Source organism: Elephantulus edwardii, unplaced genomic scaffold (genome assembly GCF_000299155.1).
Source record: "Elephantulus edwardii isolate Elephantulus edwardi_28Jun2011 unplaced genomic scaffold, EleEdw1.0 scaffold00115, whole genome shotgun sequence".
Lineage (NCBI taxonomy): Eukaryota > Metazoa > Chordata > Mammalia > Macroscelidea > Macroscelididae > Elephantulus > Elephantulus edwardii.
This window is the reverse complement of record NW_006399865.1, coordinates 8,771,206-8,789,204: the sequence shown is the minus strand read 5'-3', so window position 1 is coordinate 8,789,204 and position 17,999 is coordinate 8,771,206. Positions and strand designations below refer to the sequence as shown.

Genomic DNA, 17,999 nt, shown 5'->3' with positions numbered 1-17,999 from the left:
ACGTAGGGTCGCTATGGGTCTTATGGACTGGATCAACCTCAATTTCTTCTCCATCCATTATGGTGCTGCCAAATGGCCCAGTGGTGAGAATCTTTGTCTTCTTGATGTTGAGCTCTGATTCATATTGAAGGCAACAGTCCTTGACCTACAGCAAGTGCTTCAGATCCTTCTCAGTTTCAGTAAGCTAGGCTGGCTCATCAGGGCTTAGTGTAAGGCAATTTAGTATTACGGGTTTACTGTTCAAAATGGCTTCCTTAGCCACTGACTTTGACATGTGGATGGGCGGGGTTATGTGAATAGGGCATGTTAGCCTATTCATGAGGGGACTGGCTAGTCTTGCCACTAAACTGAGCAGACTCAGGGGCAGATTCGAGAATCTCAGCAGCAGCAAAGCAGCAGCAGGCACTCAGTGTGTGCCCTTCAGGGCCAGAGATTCTTGTGTCAGTTATACCTACAGCAGCAGCAGCCACACCAGCCACAGACAACCAGACACGAAACATGAAATGGAGCTGATCTGGGACTGCTACCCCATGAAACCAGACCTAAGAGTCATTGCCCAAGTTTGGAGAAGACTGGGGGAGTAATAATTGGCAGGAATAAGAGCTTTATAATCCCGGCCTAAGGCCATGAGTCTGCAGACGGAGGCGCCTGTGAGCACATTTCTGAAGCTGTCCTGACTAATTGTATCTGCTACCAACCTGAATGAGAGCTTTTTGACTTCCCTAATAGAGTTTTGTGCTGTCTGTAAGCTACTGCAGCAGATTTTGGACCCAATAGAGTAGTTAAGATTTGTGTTAGGGTGAAAAGAAAGGGGTGTGGAAGCATGGGAGACATGTCTGACCTTATAGGAATTGATTTTGTATTGCGGATGGAGACAGTTCCTCTGTCAGATGTGGCCGTCCCCACGATGCCTTTGCTCTTTTTATAGATACACAGAGATCTTTCTCCATATGACCAAGGGGATGATGATCAGTAGAATCACCAACTGCCTTGTCAGGGCAGCAGGGCAGAAAAAGGCATGTATACATGAGCCTAGTTCATCACAGGAGCCACATCATCTCATTACCCAAAAACCAAGCCTGTGATTCTCAAGTTGATTCTCACTCAGAGTGATCCTCCGATGTAAAGTAGAACTGCTCTTACAGTTTTGAAAGTTGTAATCTTTATGGAAAGACTGCCTCATCTTCTGTAAGGCAGATGGTGTGGGTTTGAATCATTGGCTGCGACATCAGGGCTCCTTTTGTGAATCCCTGGAAGCTGAAAATATCTAAGGCCATTAACACAATTCAGCCTTCTATTTTTCAAGGTTATTCAGGTGTTAATAATGAAAGACAGCCTGGAGCATTCTGAGTTTACCTTAATACTTAGGAGTTATTACTGAGGAGCAATGATGTTAGTTTGAGGACTAAGGTACACCTGATTCAGGACTTGGTCTTTTCAGTCACTGGCTGTGGCTCTGAGAGCTGGACAATGACTAAGGATGACAGAGGAAGAATTGGTGCCTTTAAGTTATGGTGTTAGAGTATGGAACTGCCAAAAGAACAAACAGATATATCTTGGAAAAGTGCAGCCAGAGTGCTCCTTGGAGGCAAAGATGGAAAAGATGCATCATTCATACTTTGGACATGTAGCTACACAAGGCTCCTCCTTGGAAAGGGACATCCTGCTTGGAAAGATGGTCAGTGAAGGAGAGGAAGACCTCCAATGTGATGAGATGGATTGACATGGTGACTACAGGAAAGAGGTCTAGTGATGATGAAGATGGCACAGGATAGGGAAATAGGGAAGGGTTCAGGTGGGGTCACTTTGAGTCATACTCTACTCGATGGCACCTCACAACAACAACAAACCCAGTGTATGTCTTGGAGAAGGTACAGCCAGAGTGCTCCTTACAGACAAGGATGGCAAAGCTTTGTCTCACACACTTTGGGCATGTTGCCAGGAAAGACTATTCCTTGGAGAAGGACGTCATGCTCGGGAAGGTGGAGGGACAGTCAAAGAGAGGAAGACCCTCAACCAGATGGACTGACATCATGACTAAAGAAATTGGCTCAAGTATGTCAGAGATGGTGAGGATGGCACAGGAAATCACAGGGTTCAGATCTGTTGGTGATACAGTTTCTAACAGTCACAATCGACTCGATGGCACCTAACAACAATAGAGGTTATTAAAGTTCTCTCAAAGACACTGCAAAGCGAGCTGTTTAATACTACTGTACTCTAGCATTCACTATGTTCATAAAAATTAACTGGAGAGATAATGGAATGTTTCTTTTTCTAGTACAGTTCAGTTATAATATAGACAAGTAATATGTAAGAAAATGTTATATGATGGTGAAAATGTCCAAATAGTAGCTACTGTCCACATGTTTGTTCTTAGAAGGGACCAGTCCTTGAGGAAAGATACCATGCTTGGTAAAGTAGACAGTCATTGAAAAAGAGGAAGCCTTTCAGTGAGACGGACTGACACCATGGTTACAAAAGTGAGCAACATAGCAACACACGCCAACATGGCACCCCAGGAACAGGCACTTCACCACCACCACCACTGCCACCACATGGCTACCATTTTGGACAGCGCAGCTGTAGAACCTGTTACCCTGGAAAAAAAGGGAAAAAAGGTTGTTCTTTCTAAGCAGGAAAGATCAGGAATATTGTGAATCACTAGAAAATTAAAAAATCTCTACCATCTCCACTCTAGTAGACATCCTTTATATTCCATTAAATTAAGACTTGACAATATTAAATTTCTTTTCCTAGCTATGGTCTAAGATCACATGCCTAAATTTTATTAGGTGGCAATTAGGTTTCATTTCACCAGATGATACACCAAGTGTAATTGATTTTCTCTTTTGTCCTGGGTAACAGCTGTAATCTTTCATCTTTATTATATTTCAAGTCCCCAAAGTTAGGGCTGTCAACAGACTTAACAGCTACTTAAGATAAAAAAAAAGTGCAATTTGAGTTGACAGCCAATGAGCACCTGGGCGGGGGGCGTGGGAGAGTGGTAAAGCAAAGCCCAGGGTTGTAATGAAATCTTGCTGAATCTGCCACAATCTCCAGTGTCCTTTTCCCTCATTCTCTTCATTTAATTTGAAATACAGTCCAACTAACCAAGGGAGGCGGGGAGCCTTGTAACAGTGATCGTGAGCTGCTGAGGAGAATCATAAGCAGAGTATCTACTAAAACCATGGAGTGCTCAACTCGTGAAGAAGAAAAACAAAGTAGGAGGTCTTATACTTCCTATTTTCAAACTCCGGCACACAGCCACAGCAATTAAAATGGCCTGAGCCTGGTACAGCAGCAGGTATGCAGACCAAATGAATAGAATTGAAAACCCAGAAGTCATCCTATCCACTTATAGACAGCTGATCTGTGACAAAGAGATAAAATCCCTTCAGTGGGGTAAAGACAGCCTGTTCAACAAATGGCGCTGGCAAAACTGGAGATCTATTTGCAGAAAATGGAAACAAGACCCATACTACACTATATAAACTAATTCAAGATGAATTAAAGACCCAGGTGTAAAACTTGAGACTGTAACATTCATCAAAGGGCAAACTTCTTGTTATGTCCTGTCAAACTGAGCACGATTCATAGCTACCCTATAAACAATAGACCTGTCCTAACCGGCACCATCTTCATCATCTCTGACACACTTGAGCCCATTGCTGCAGTCACTCTATCAATCCATCTTGTAGAGAATCTTCCTCTCTTTGGCTGACTCTCCACATTTCCAAGTATGATGCCCCTTTCCAAGGAATAGCCTCTCCTAACAACAAGGACTAAGTATGTGAGATGAAGCATCGCCATCCTTGCCTCCAAGAAATACTCTGGTTTCAATTTCTCTAAGACATTTTTATTTGTTCTTTTAGCAGTCCATGGGATATTCAGTACTCTTCTCCAACATAACTCAAAGGCATCAATTCTTCTCCTGTCATTCTTATTCATTGTCCAGCTCTCAAATGCATAGTAGGTGATTGGAAAAACTTGAATCAGGCACATCTTAGTCTTTAGACTGACATCACTGCACTTCAGGACTTTGGAGAAGTCACTGACAGCAGGCTTCCCCTATGCAATACATCTCCAGATCCTCTGACCGCTGGTATTGCTGAACCCTGGATTACAGTCACTATGTCAATCCATCTTGTTTTACTCCTTTAACTGACCTTCCACGTGAGAAGAAGCTTTGCCATCCTTGCCGCTAAGGAGCATGCTGGTGACAATTTCTCTTAGAAATAGTTTGTTTGTTTTTTACGCAGCCCATGGATATTCAGTAGTCTTCTCCAACACCACAACTCAAAGGCATTGATTCTTCATCTGTTACCCTTATTCAATGTCCAACTTGAATCAGGCATACCTTAGTTTTTAAAGTTATATCCTCACTCCTTTAACATTTTGGAAAGGTCCTTGAGAGCAGATTTTCCCAGTGCAATAAAGGCTTTCAAGAATTATATCCTCAGAAACCTGATGGAGGGTCATCACGAGTCAGAACTAGATGATTAGGACTTTCTAAAAAATTCAATTCCTATGTGTACCAGAAGATTTCTCCAAGAGTTTAAAAATATTCACTAGAGACTAGGAAAATATATTTGGCAGCAATGACTCTTTTTTGGCAGGGTCCTTACAAAATCCTCCTCTCTAAAATTTCTAGAAAACACCAAAACCTCAACAAGAAGAAGACAAAATATCCGATTACAAAAAGGGCAGAAGATTTGAAGAGACAATTCAAAGAAGATATCTAGATGGTCAAATAGATGAAAAGCTGAAGAGCATTAGCTATTCAGCAGTACACTATTATTTGACCTCAGCAGCAATAGCTAAGTTCATTATGACAGCTGCTAAGGATGTGTGGGGAAATGGGAACTCTTACACACTGTGAGTAGGAATGCCAAATGGTGCAACCACTATGCAAAGCAGTTTGGCATGTCCTTAAAAAATTTCAAATGGCAGAGCAATGTGCACAGAGCCATGCACACAGATTGATGCACACAAAGCAAGCAGGTCAGATGAAATTTGAGTGAGATCTATTACTAAAATAATCGGTTTGGGAGCCACGGGAGCAGTGTGCCTCAGAGGGGAGCAGCGAGGCTAGGTGTGGAGCAGTGTGCCTCAATGTGGAACAGTGTGACTCAGTGTGGAGCCACAAGGCTTGGTGGGGAGCAGCATGCCTCGGCAGAGAGCAGTGAGCCTCAGCAGGGAGCAGTGTGCTTCAGCAGAGAGCAGTGAGTGAGCTGTGGTGGGACCAACCTGCCAGGAGCAAGCAGGACAATGGGAATTTGAGTGAGGTACTTGGGGCGGGTGGATCACTGCTGATTGCTGGACCAATTGTGGGACCCATTTACCCTAAGCAGGAGGGAGTGAGACAGCTGAAGCTTGACTGGTGTGGCAGACCCAGTTCTCAAGGGGAAAACCAAGGCTTCCTAATATTCCATTCAGATACCCCCACACGCCCCCTCCTCCATGCATCTGTGTGTGCGTCTCCCTCCCCACCTGCCTGCACATTTGTCTGTGCATGCACTCACCCTATGTGCATCCACACATGGACCTGTCCAACGTTCTTCTGGAGCAGTGGCATCAGATCAAGAACCGTCTATCGCCTCAGGCATGAAAAACTACAACAGCAATGTCACAAAAGAAGCAGGCTACTTTACTTCTTACACAAGCCCAAAGCAAGATATCACCTTAAAAGAGTGACACAGTGTCAATGGATTTCCTGAATCCAGAAAGTCTGATGAAACTTTCTGGCACAGAAATTAAAAGAACAATGATGGAATATTTCCAATGGGTGAAAGACAAACTTGAAAAATTACAAAACACTGCAATTTAAAACCAGGAGGAGCTCATAAAAACAAACCAAAACAATGTAGATAAAACAGACGAGGCATTAGAGGCACTGGAAAAACAAGAAACTGTGATCCAAAATATGAGGTCCAATATTTCAGATGTTGTCAACATGATGTAGGGACAAATGAACAGAGTTGAAGAGATGAAACACAGAACCAGAAAAGAGAATTGTCACTAACGATCTGGTAGAGCAAAAAGCAGAATAAAAAATGAAAGAAAAGGAAGAAAACTTAAGAATAAGATGGGACACCATTAAGAGAAATAACATGCGTATTATCGAAATCCCAGAACAGGAAGAAGCAAGTAAAGGCACCAAAAAAGTTGTGGAAGAATTACCAGAAGAAAACTTCCTAGGCATAATGAAGAATGAAAGGATATATATTCAAGAAGCTGAGAGAACACCATATCGAATAAACCTCAAAAGAAAAACAACAAGGCATATTATAGTCAAATTTGCCAGAACCAAAGATAAGGAGAGAATTCTGAAAGCAGTGAGGGAGAAACAAAGAGTAACCTCTAAGGGAGAACAGATAAGATTAAGTATCTATTTCTCAGCAGAAAGTATGAGGGGAAGAAAACAGTGGAGTGACATATATCGAACACTCAAAGAACACAACTGTCAACCCAGAACAATTGTCCATCAAATATGAAGGAGAGATCAAAATATTCCCAGAAAAAGAAAACCTAAGGGAGTTTGTAAAGATGAGGCCAATGTTGCAGGAAATACTGAGAGATGTCCTTCTTACAGAGGTACCACAGAGAGAAGGACAGACCAAAGTAACTGGCAACAACAGCAAAAATAACAAAATGATAGCAATAAAACCTTGCCTCTCAATAATCACACTGATTGTGAATAGTTTAAATGGACCACTAAAGAGAAAAAGTGTAGCAGATTGGATAAAAAAAACAATCAACATGCTGTCTACAAGAGATATACCTGAAAAATGAATATAAAGAAAGACTAAAAGGGTGGTAAAAATATAACAAGCAAATGGCAACCAGAAAAAAACCCAGAAGTAGTGATATTAATCTCTGACAAAAATTTCAATGCAAAAACTAGGACAAAGGACAAGGAAGGTCACTACATAATTCTTAAAGGCACAAAATAACAAGAGGACATAATAATAAATATCTATGCATCAAATTAAAGACTTGCTAAATATATAAAATAAACATTAACAAAACTGAAAAAATGAAATAGACAACACTACTATAGTAGTTGGAGACTTCAATACACCATTCTCAAGAAAAGACAGAACTACCAGAAAGAAACTCAACAAAGATACTGACGAATTAAACCACACAATAAACCAACTTAATCTCATAGATATTTATAGGTCAATGCACCCAAAAAAAAGCACAGTACATGTTCTTCTCTAGAATAGATCACATTTTAGGACACAAGGCAAGCATCAATAAATTAAAAAAACATAGAAATAATACAAAGCATCTTCTCAGACCACAATGTTACAAAACTAGAAATGAATAACAAGAGGATAAAGGAAAAAAAAAACCATACATTTGGAAGCTGAATAACATCTGACTTGAACATGAATCAGTACTAGAAGAAAGAAAAAATGAAATAAAGTTTCTTGAAACAAATGAAAATAAAAATACCACTTACCAAAACATCTGGGAAACTGCCAAAGCATTCATCAGAGGTCAATTTATAGCAATAAGCAAACACATCAAAAGGCAGGAGAAAATGAGCATTGACTCTCTAACACAACATCTCCCACACATTGAAAAAGAACAGCAAGAAAACCCAACACTCTCTAAAAAACCTTAAATTATAAAAATTAGAGCAGAAATAAATGAAACAAAACCAAAAAACAATTGAAACCATCAACCAAACTAGGAGTTGGTTCATTGAAAGGGTCAATAAAATCGACAAACCAGTAGCAAAACTAACAAAGGAAAAGACACAAATAATCTGAGTAAGAGATGAAACAGGCAACACTACAACAGAACCAACTAAAATAAAATAAAAAGGCTAACATCAGAATATTATGAAAAACTATACTCAAACGATATGAAAACCTAGAGAAAATGGACAAATACATAGAAATTCACAATCTACCTAAACTGACACAAACTGAAATTGAACACCTGAACAGACCCATTACAAAAGAAGAAATGGAGACGGTAATAAAACAACTTCCAGCCAAAAAAAGTCCTGGAGCAGATGGTTTTACAAGTGAATTTTATCAAACATTCAGAGAACTGTCACCAGTTCTACATAAACTATTTCAGAAAATAGAATAGGATGGAATTTTCCCAGAATTACTCTATGAAGCAAACATATCCTTGGTACCAAAGCCAGGTAAAGACACCACCAAAATAGAAACTTATAGGCCAATATCTCATGATATGGGGGGGGGGGAGCCTAAATAAAATCCTGGCCAATAGAATCCAATAATATATTAAAAAAAATTTCACCATGACCAATTTGGATTCATAACAGGTATGCAAGGATGGTTCAACATAAGAAAAGCAATCAGTGTCATTCATCACATAAACAGAGCAAAGAACAAGAACCACATGATCTTATCAATTGATGCAGAAAAGGCCTGTGACAAAATCCAACACCCTTTCCTGATTAACTCACTCAACAAAATAAGATCAGAGGGGAATTTCTTCAAGATAGTAAAAAAGTATATATGCAAACCCGAGAGCCAACATTGTTCTCAATGGAGAGAGATTAAAGGCATTCCCTTTGAGAACAGGAACTAGGCAAGGAGGCCCACTATCACCTCTCCTACTCAATACTGTATAGGAAGTCTTAGCAATAGCAATAAGAGAAGGAAATAAGAGGTATCCAAATTGGCAAAGAGGAGGTAAAATTATCTCTCTATACAGAATATATAATAGTATACTTAGAAAACCCTAAAGATTCAACAAGAAAACTACTGGACATAGCTGACCAATTCAGCAAAGTGGCAGGATACAAGATCAATATACAAAAATCAACTGTATTTCTCTACAGTGACAAAGAGAATACAGAGCTGGACCTAAGGAAAACAATATCCTTCACAATAGCTACTCACAAGATTAAATACTTGGGAGTAAATCTAACCAGATCACAAAGGATCTATTAAAAAAATTACAAAACATTACTATAAAAAACAAAAAGGGACCTGGAGAAATGTAAGAATATACCTTGCTCATGGATAGGAAGACTCAATAGTGTGAAAATGACAATACTACCAAAGGCAATTTACATGTTCAATGCAATCACAATACAAATACCAATTCCAATCTTCAAAGAGATGGAAAAGACAATCTCCAATTTCATTTGGAATGGAAAGTGGTCCCAAATAAGGAAAGCACTCCTTCAAAAGAGAAATAAGGAAGGAGGCATTTCACTCCCTGAGTTGAAATCCTACTACACTGTAGTGGTGGTCAAAACAGAGTGGTACTAGCACAATGGCAGACACATAAATCAATGGACTAGAATTGAGAACCTGGAAATCAGCCCATCTACCTATGGTCAACTGATTTTTTATAAGGAGATGAAATCAGTTAAGAAACAACAGTTTTTAACAAGTGGTGTTTGCAAAATTGTAAAACTATCTACAGAAAACTCAAGCAAGATCCACACCTCACTCCATACAGAAAAACCAACTCAAAGTGGATCAAGGACCTAGGGTTAAAACCAAGGTCTATACACTTCATTAGTGAAAAGCTTGGAAGAACTCTAGAAGCCCTAATCCACACATAAACAGTCTTCCAAACATCCTGAAAAACCTACAACCAGGAGAGGATAAAATAAATTAATGTGACCTTTTAAGAATCAAATCCTATACACATCCAAAAACTTCTCCAGCAGGGTAAAAAGGGAAGCCACAGACTGTGAAAAAAATATTTGGTAATGACATGTCTAATAAGTAACATACATCTAGAATTTATAAAATACTCGAGCACCACAAAAAGATAAAGGTAAACAACCCAATTGAAAAATGGGCACAATATATGAACAGATACTTTAACCAAAGAAGACATTCAGATAGCCAACAAACACATGAAGAAATGTTCAAAATCCCTAGCTCTAAGAGAGATGCAAATCAAAACAAGTATGAGATATTATCTCGCTGTAGTAAGAATAGCAAAATTTAACAGAGCAGCAAACAGCAAATGCTGGCGAGGTTGCGGAGAAACTGGAACCCTTATTCAGTTGGTGGGAGTGTAAAATGGTGCAACCACTATGGAAGGCAGTATGGCATTTTCTCAAAAAGATGGAACTAGAAATACCATTTGACCCAGCAATTCCACTACTGGGAATATACCCTAAAGAAACCGTAACTGCCAACCAAGGAGATATATGTTCACTCATATTTATGACGACTTTGTTCACAATAGCAGAGATGGAAACAACCCAAGTGCCCAACAACAGCTAGAGAAGCTTTGGTATGTTCACACAATGGAATACTATGGCTGAACTGAAAAACCAAGAACTCATGAAATATTATACAAAATGGGTGACCCTGGAGGACTTTATGCTGAGTGATATATCTCAGTCACAAAAGGACAAATACTGCATAGTGCCACTATTGTAATGTGGGACTGACTTCGATATTGGGGGAAACTCAGAAAACAGATCAGGGAGAAAGCAGTTTAGTAGAAATATGTGATTAGGTATTATTGCCATGACAAGAGTCCAGAATGAAAGCTGCATAGTGGAGTGGACTGGGAGTGAGAGATTGTATAACAATGAAATAATTTTTTTTTTTTACTTTCTAAAGAGAAAAGCAAACTGGGGGGAGGGGTGAGCAGGGAGGAAAGTGTGCATCAGTGAATGAATGGAAATCTAAAGTCTCTATAAACTTTCACTAAAATAAAAAAAGAAGAGAAAAAAGCAAAAACAAAACAAACAAACAAAAAGATACATTTTGAAGTACAGGAGCTCTTGTGGCCTAATGGATAGAAAGTAGCCCGCCAATCCAAAGGTGGTCAATTCGAATCCACCTGCTGCACCATGGGAGAAAGATGGGCAGTCTCCTCCTATGTGATTTACAGCCTCTGAAAACCTAATGGAAGGTGAGCTATGTGTTAGTTCTGACTCCACAGCAATGAGTTTGAGTGGGTTTTTTTTTTGAGGGGTGGCTAGGGAGGAAAGTGTGCAATAATGAATGAATGGAAATCCATAGTCTCTATAAACTTTCATTAAAATAAATTAAAAAAATTAAAATGGAAATATCGTTTGATCCAGCAATCTCACTATTAGATATACTGTAAAGGGATCTTATATTCTCAAGGAATAAGAGCCTTGAACTGATATATGCATGCCCATGTTTACTGCAGTATTATTTATAATAGCAAAGAGATGGAAGCAACTCAAGTGTCCCTCAATGGGTGAAGAGTTAAAGAAACTATGGTACATACACACACTGGATTATTATGCAACACCAAAGAATGGTAAAGAACTCACAACACTGTATAATATGGATGATCCTACTGGACATTATGCTGTGAGAAATAAATCCGTCACAAAAGGACATATATTGGAAAGATCACTGTTACACAACAATAGCAACTGTTATAAAAACCTGAAGCAAGGTTTATACAAAATCAGAATCATTCTTGAATGGTTATCAGGGATCGGGAGGGAGGGAGAAGAGAGCAAAAGTTAATAGATAACAGACCCTTATTAAGATGGGCCAAGGGTAAGGACATGTACAATAAAGGGGTGATCAGACACTGTGGATATTGTAACTAAAGTTATAAAATGAAGTGTAGACATTTGTAAATATTCATTTACATCACAATTAAAAATGTTAAAAACCAACAAACAGGTACTAAATATATAAACAAAATAGCCCGGCGTACTCACCAGTCCATGTTTTTTTCCAATTCTCAACATCCTTGGGAGGAATTATGGCCTCAAGAGTACACTAGGCCTTCCCTTGGGCTACAGCTTCTAGAAGCCCAGAGTATTATTATCTCTGCAACTCATCAAATGAGGGGCATGGATAACAGTTATGTCATCAGTGACTCACAGCACTGAGACTATTCTCCCGGTGAAAACACACCTCTGCACATGCCCCAAACAAATTTAAACTGCAACTGTCCCTTCGTTTTGCCAAGTGCCTAATAAAACCAGGACATTTCATGTGGTGTGGAAAATCAACCACGTGAGTATTCCAAGACCAGGCCACTCTTTTTTTTTTGGGGGGGGGGGTGTCAACAAGAAAAGGAGCAAATGATGTAAGAGCCCTGGATTTTAGATCTTTAACTTTTAACTTTCTGTAAAAACAGAAAGGAGAAGGGGGAGGAAGAATACAAACAAACAGCTTTAGCAGCTCGCTATGACTAATTTTTTCCCTTTTCAGGCTAAAACCACAAAGTGCCAGAGGAAGAAGGAGCCAGCCAGGGTTAGGCTGTGGGCTTGCCGGTAGGAAGTCACGCCTGGCAACCAGAGATGTGTTATGTGTGATCTGGGCCAGCTTATTTTATTAAGGACACGGTCAATGTCGGCAGCAATCAAGTAAGAATAAGAAAATATTTAAAGAGCAGTTTCAAGCCCTCAGATTTAGCTAGATTAGCCATATTAATGAATTCCATTTCTTAGGTGGTGCTTATCGGCTCCAGAGAGTACACAGAGTCAGCGCTGAGAAACCTAGACACTTGAAGCCATTTACCAACATTTGAAAATTGCGGGCCATTTCCTCGGAATAGTAGAAGACAGAAAGCTCCCCTTTGAAAGCTGCACTTGGCCAGTTAACCAAACTCCATCAATATGTGTGGTTCTCTGTCCTTGACTTCCAGCATCTCCAGTGGTTCTTAAACAGAGTGACTGTGTCGCCCTCCAGAGCTAATTTGGCAACGCCTGAAGATATTTTCAGTCAGTGTGACTTGGGCTGGGGTGCTGCTGGCATCTCGTGGGCAGAGGGCAAGGAGTGCGTCTTAACACGTGACAGCACCCAGGACAGACTTCACACAAAAAGACTGATGCAGTCTCAAGACTGCAAACCTGGAGGTCCCAGATGAGAGCTCTAATATGCCATTTCTAGAAGATGCCAGCTAAGACCATTTGCTGGCTCGCTTGGCCCTCTGTATTTGCAGCGGAGCACATGCTCACAAGGGGCAGCTCCAAGCAACTGCATTCAGTAGCCACAGGCGAGCCTGTTCTCAAGTGCGAGGCTCCAGAATTGCTTGATATTAATGGGCAATCCTCTAAAACCTGAGGTTCCCAGGACCAATTCAAAGTCTGTGGTGAAAACTGTGACAGAAAGAAAACAGTCGCCTTGCAGTTATAATTAAAGAACAGGCGCTAAAAGCATTCAAGGGCGGGGAGATCTCCCTCTCCCCTTTCTGCAGGACATCATTTTAACATTTCAAACCTGGTCAGGAAAAGAACCTTTCCTGTCTTGCGAGGGGAACATGCAGAGACTAGAGTGGTCACTCACACAGTGTGCAAGGCTTAGAACCACACACACGGGAATGCCAGCGAGATCCACCCCACAAACACATCAGCCCTGTGATCTTCATGACCCACCCACACCCCCGCCCCGCCCCAGGAAGTGCTGTACTCACGGGTTCGGTTCCGGGTTCTATAAGTGCAGGTGTAGAGGCTGCACGGCCGCCTTGGCACTGGCCCGGGGATCTGGATCCTTCGCCAGGGCACATTGTGGGGAAATGCCTGACAGAAGCGCCGCAGGCTAGTCATCACTACCATCTTCGGCTTGAAGTCTTGACCAGGTTCCAAAGGACTTGCAAAAACCTAACACCCTAGAGCAGAAGGCGGAGAGGAAAGGGCTGAAAACAATAGAGACTTGGGATCATGTGGCCACCTCTAAGTAGGGCGGCCACACTGGGACTGTGAGAACACACCCTGGGGAGGGAGACAGGGAGGGAGGTAGAAGGCACCCCAAAGGAGAGTTAGCCACTGTTTGCCTCCAATTCACTGGCCACCTCAAAGGAGGCAGGGCCAGCCTGAGTCATGCTCTCTGCCTTCCCCTATGGGCTGGTAAACAGTAGAGGTCCAGAGAAACTGCTCTTTATGGACAAGGATGGAGACTGTTGGGAGCACAGTTTCTCAGTGTTCTTAAAACATGGTCTTCTGGAAAGTCCAGCTGCAGTCTTAGCCAAAAAGTAAATGCCTCCCGGGATGTCTGAGTAGAAGTGGCAACCCTGCTTCTAGACAGCACTGAAACACATAAGAGCCATGTGCCCAGGATGGTCAGGGTGGATCTGAGATCTGAGCGGTGGCCATGGGCCAGCTGGGGTTCACGGGTCCCTTGGCCGAAGGAGTGTGGGGCCAGTGATGCTGACTTCATCTGCGGGAAGGAACACGCTGAGTACTCTCGGTGACTTCATTCAAACACTGCCCCTCCACAGCTTACCACAGCTTCATACAGGATGTTCCTCGGCACACAATGCCACGTCCTGAAGTCACCATCACACCAATTGGGACACTTCTGTCTTATCATATCATCACCTCGACATTTCTAAAAACTACCATCCCCGCCCCATTTTGCCACACAGGTTATGAAATGAAAACGTTTCTGGATTACACATCGTTGTGTACTTACTCTCGATGTCAAAGGGCTGAGTGAGAGTGACTGCCTGGGATGGTCAGGACAGCTGGCCGGGATGCCCCTGGGGCAGCCAAGAAGCCTATGTGGCTTCAAGACTGTGGGACCCACACCACAGGCCTCCCACCCTCTGATCTACTACTCCTTGCTTCCTCCTCTCACCAGCCACGTGGACGTCACTCCTTCCAAGTCCCAAAGCTCCAAGCTCCGTCAGGCTCGAGGCTGGTGCAGATGGTCTTCCTTCCCTCCTGGGACCCTCTCCTTTTTCTCATTTGTGCCTGGCCAACCCCACCCACCTTGTGCTTGTTCACTTTGCTCCAGCCACTGTGTTGGCACTGTGATGCAAAGATGGGCAGGTCCACTGGAAAGAGTGACATTCTTAAAAATGGCCAGGCTTACTGGTCAAACCCCCAAGACTAGAGCCCTTAGTCATCCTTTGAGCCTAGAATGAAATTTAACTCTTGGTTCAACTTTCAACCTAACCGCAGACAGGCCTAGGAGGTGATCACCAACACGAGGCAGGCACTTACTCCTTATAACCAACCGTGTAAGGTCAAAAGAGCAGCATTTTCCCAAAGGATAAAATACTGAAAGCAGGAAAGGGTAGGCTAGAAGGACTAATGGAAATGAGAATCACAAGAAAGAAGCAGGAAGAGTGAAGTACATTGTTGGCAGGTGCCAGCGAGTCTATGAATACAGCAACCTTATGAACAACAGATCTGAACTCTGTCCCATCCTGTGCCATCCTTATAATCTCTGACAGACTTGAGTCCATTGCTGCATTGTAGGTACTGTGTATTAATGGCTAATAGAAAACCAATTTGTTTTGCGAATTTTCATTCAAATCCTAATAATAAATAAGAATAATTAATAATAATAATAATAACAACAACTAAGTTCTGTTACCTGCTGTAATGGGGACAAACATTGGAAACAGGATGCTGAGCGAAAGAAGTCAGACCCCCAACCACACACTGTATTATTCTTTATCTAGAAAATGTTCAGGGCAGCCCTGGTGGCCTAGTGGTAAGGAGACATGCTGCCATTCCAAAGGCTTGCCTTTTGACTCCACCAGCTAGCTGCTCCACAGGAAAAAGATGAGCAGTCTCCTTCCAGGTGGTTTACTGCCTCTGAAGACCTACTGGAGTTACTATGAGTTGGGCCTGATTTGACAGTACACAACAACAACATATGTTCAGGACAGGCAAATCCACAGAGACAGAAAGTAGACTAGTGTTTGCCAGGAAATGGGAGAAGGGCAGAATGGGAAATGACTGCTTAATGGGCATAGGCATTCCCTGTGTGGCGATGAAATGTTCTGGAACTAGATGGAGGTGATGGAAATGAGAATTACAGGGAGGAAGTGGGCAAAGTGCAATCACAAGGTGGGTGTTAGAATCAATGTTATAAAACAAAAAGTCTGGAGATACTTGAACAACAAACTCAATATGCTTTTTGTACACATTTACTAAAAAAAAAAGGTATAAACACACACATGTTTTGTTAGTCTGGTGACATTTACACAATATAAAATTAACCATTTTAATTACACAAGAGTAGACTACCCATCTTTTTCCTATGGAGCAGCTGGGGGATTCAAACCACAGCCGTTTGGATTGGCAGCATACCTCCTTAGCGGTAGGCCATCAGAGCTCCCCTGAACATTTTATGGAAACAGAATAATACAATGCTTGGTTGTTTGAGGGGGGTCTGACTTATTTTACTTAGCATCCTGTTTTCAAGGTTTATCCTCATTGTAGCAGTATTGGGGATGTACTAAATTCACATTAAAATGGTTAATTTTATGTGGTTTAAATTTCAACTGAATCACAAATATTTTTACATATATGTGTAGATATATTTACATTTTTAGTAAATTTTGGCAAAGTATATTGGGGTTTGTGTTCAATTACTTGCAGATTATTTTGTTTTATAACATTGATCATAACACTCACCTTCTAATTGCACTTTCCCCACTTCCTCCATAGAAGTCTCTTTTCCATCAATCCTTCTATCCTACCCCTTGTTGCCTTCAGGGCTTTACTCTTAGCCAAATGTTGCTCTTTTGATCTGCTTAATTATTTCGAGGAGTGACTGCCTCTCTGGTGTTACTATTCACCTTACAGGCTTGACTATTGTTTGATGAAAGCAGAGCCACTGTGGTAAGCTTTATTCCAGTTTCAAAAGGTGACTAAAGGGATATTCTCAAGGGTCCCGCCAGACTCTATTGTACCAGTAATCCTGGCCTTTTCATGTTTTTGGGTTTTAGTCCACATTTCTCCCCTATTCTATCCAGGGGAAAAAATTATATTTCAAAACCAAAAATATGAACCAGGCACAATCTTGATCTTCCAGCTGCTTATTTCCTTGCTCCTCTGTGGAGCCTGTGAACATTCACCCATCACAGTGAATGTAGGTAACACCCCTCAGCCACACGGCATCAGTGCCACCTGAGTTCTTTCTTAATGCTAGTCAGGTACCCCGCTGATCTCTGGCTTGCTTGTTTAATCTCTTTTATATTGGGGGGAAAGCCTCTAATTTAGATAGAACCTAATCTTGGAGATTGTATCCTGCTCCATTAACACCACAGGGATTAGGATCAACAACACATAGGATAACTATATCACATCACAAAATGGAGGTTAACTACACAATACTGAGAACCCTGGCTTTGGAGAATTGACACATGTTCTGGAGGGACCCAAGTGAACCCATAACAAATCATGCTTGCTTAATTTAAATACGAGTGTTTGTGGAGACATATCTCTGGAGAGAGTGTGAATGCCAAAATGTCCGAGCAGAGAAGGAACCGTCATGCTTAAAATATGAGAAAGCCTGAGTCAGGATTGCCACAACTGACTGCGAGTGCCTGGAGGCACACGGCAGCACCCCGTTTTCAAAGAGCTCCATTAAGTGAAGTAAGTGAACAGGCTCAGAGTAATAAACCACTGTGGGTTGGTTTTTTTTTTCTCTCCTCAACAGTTTTCTTTGGAAAATTCCAAACTTGCACAAATATCATGAGAACACCACACCAATCATCTGTGTACCTAATGCTTATTTCAATAATTATCTTTATCCTCTTATCCCTTCTACCGTGGATTATTTTGATACAAAGCCCAGACACCCTATCAACTTATCTATGGTTGTGGTGTTGTCAGTTTGGCACCGTGTTGGGATTTTTTTCCAAAGTAGAAAAAAAAATATTCTCCTAAATCATTATTTCCTCCCCATAAAAGTCATCTGGCTGAATTAGCCTCTGGGACAGAACACTCACAGAATTGAGTGGAGGTAGGGGGAGCCCAGTACCTCAACAGGTCTTCTTAGAACCTATTGCTGGTAGCACAACAGGAGCTGACTATCACTGAGTGGATTCCAACTCATAGTCACTCTAGGGGAGATGGGGGGAGCTCAGTACTTCAACACTCTATGGGAGCAGACTGCCAAGGCACTGGGGGGTTCGAACTACCTACATTTCTATTAGCAGCCAATGAGGTTTACCTTTACTAATGTGCCACCACACAGTATCTGAGTCGATCCTTAAATGAAAACCCTTCGCTCTTCTGGAAGCTCCACCCTAACCTCGGATGTGTGCTCAGGTGAGGAACTTTCAAGCAGCAA

At 41.6% G+C, this 17,999-nt stretch overlaps 1 protein-coding gene across 1 annotated transcript in view; it reads right to left on the bottom strand.

The window, feature by feature from the left end:
- Positions 1–13,522, bottom strand: part of CA5B (carbonic anhydrase VB, mitochondrial) — a 41,521-nt gene extending 27,999 nt beyond the window's left edge. Inside the window, exon 1 of the mRNA XM_006892422.1 lies at positions 13,381–13,522. Coding sequence (XP_006892484.1) covers positions 13,381–13,522 — 142 coding nt within the window. The remainder of the gene's footprint in view (positions 1–13,380) is intronic.
- Between the last annotated feature and the right edge of the window lie 4,477 nt (positions 13,523–17,999).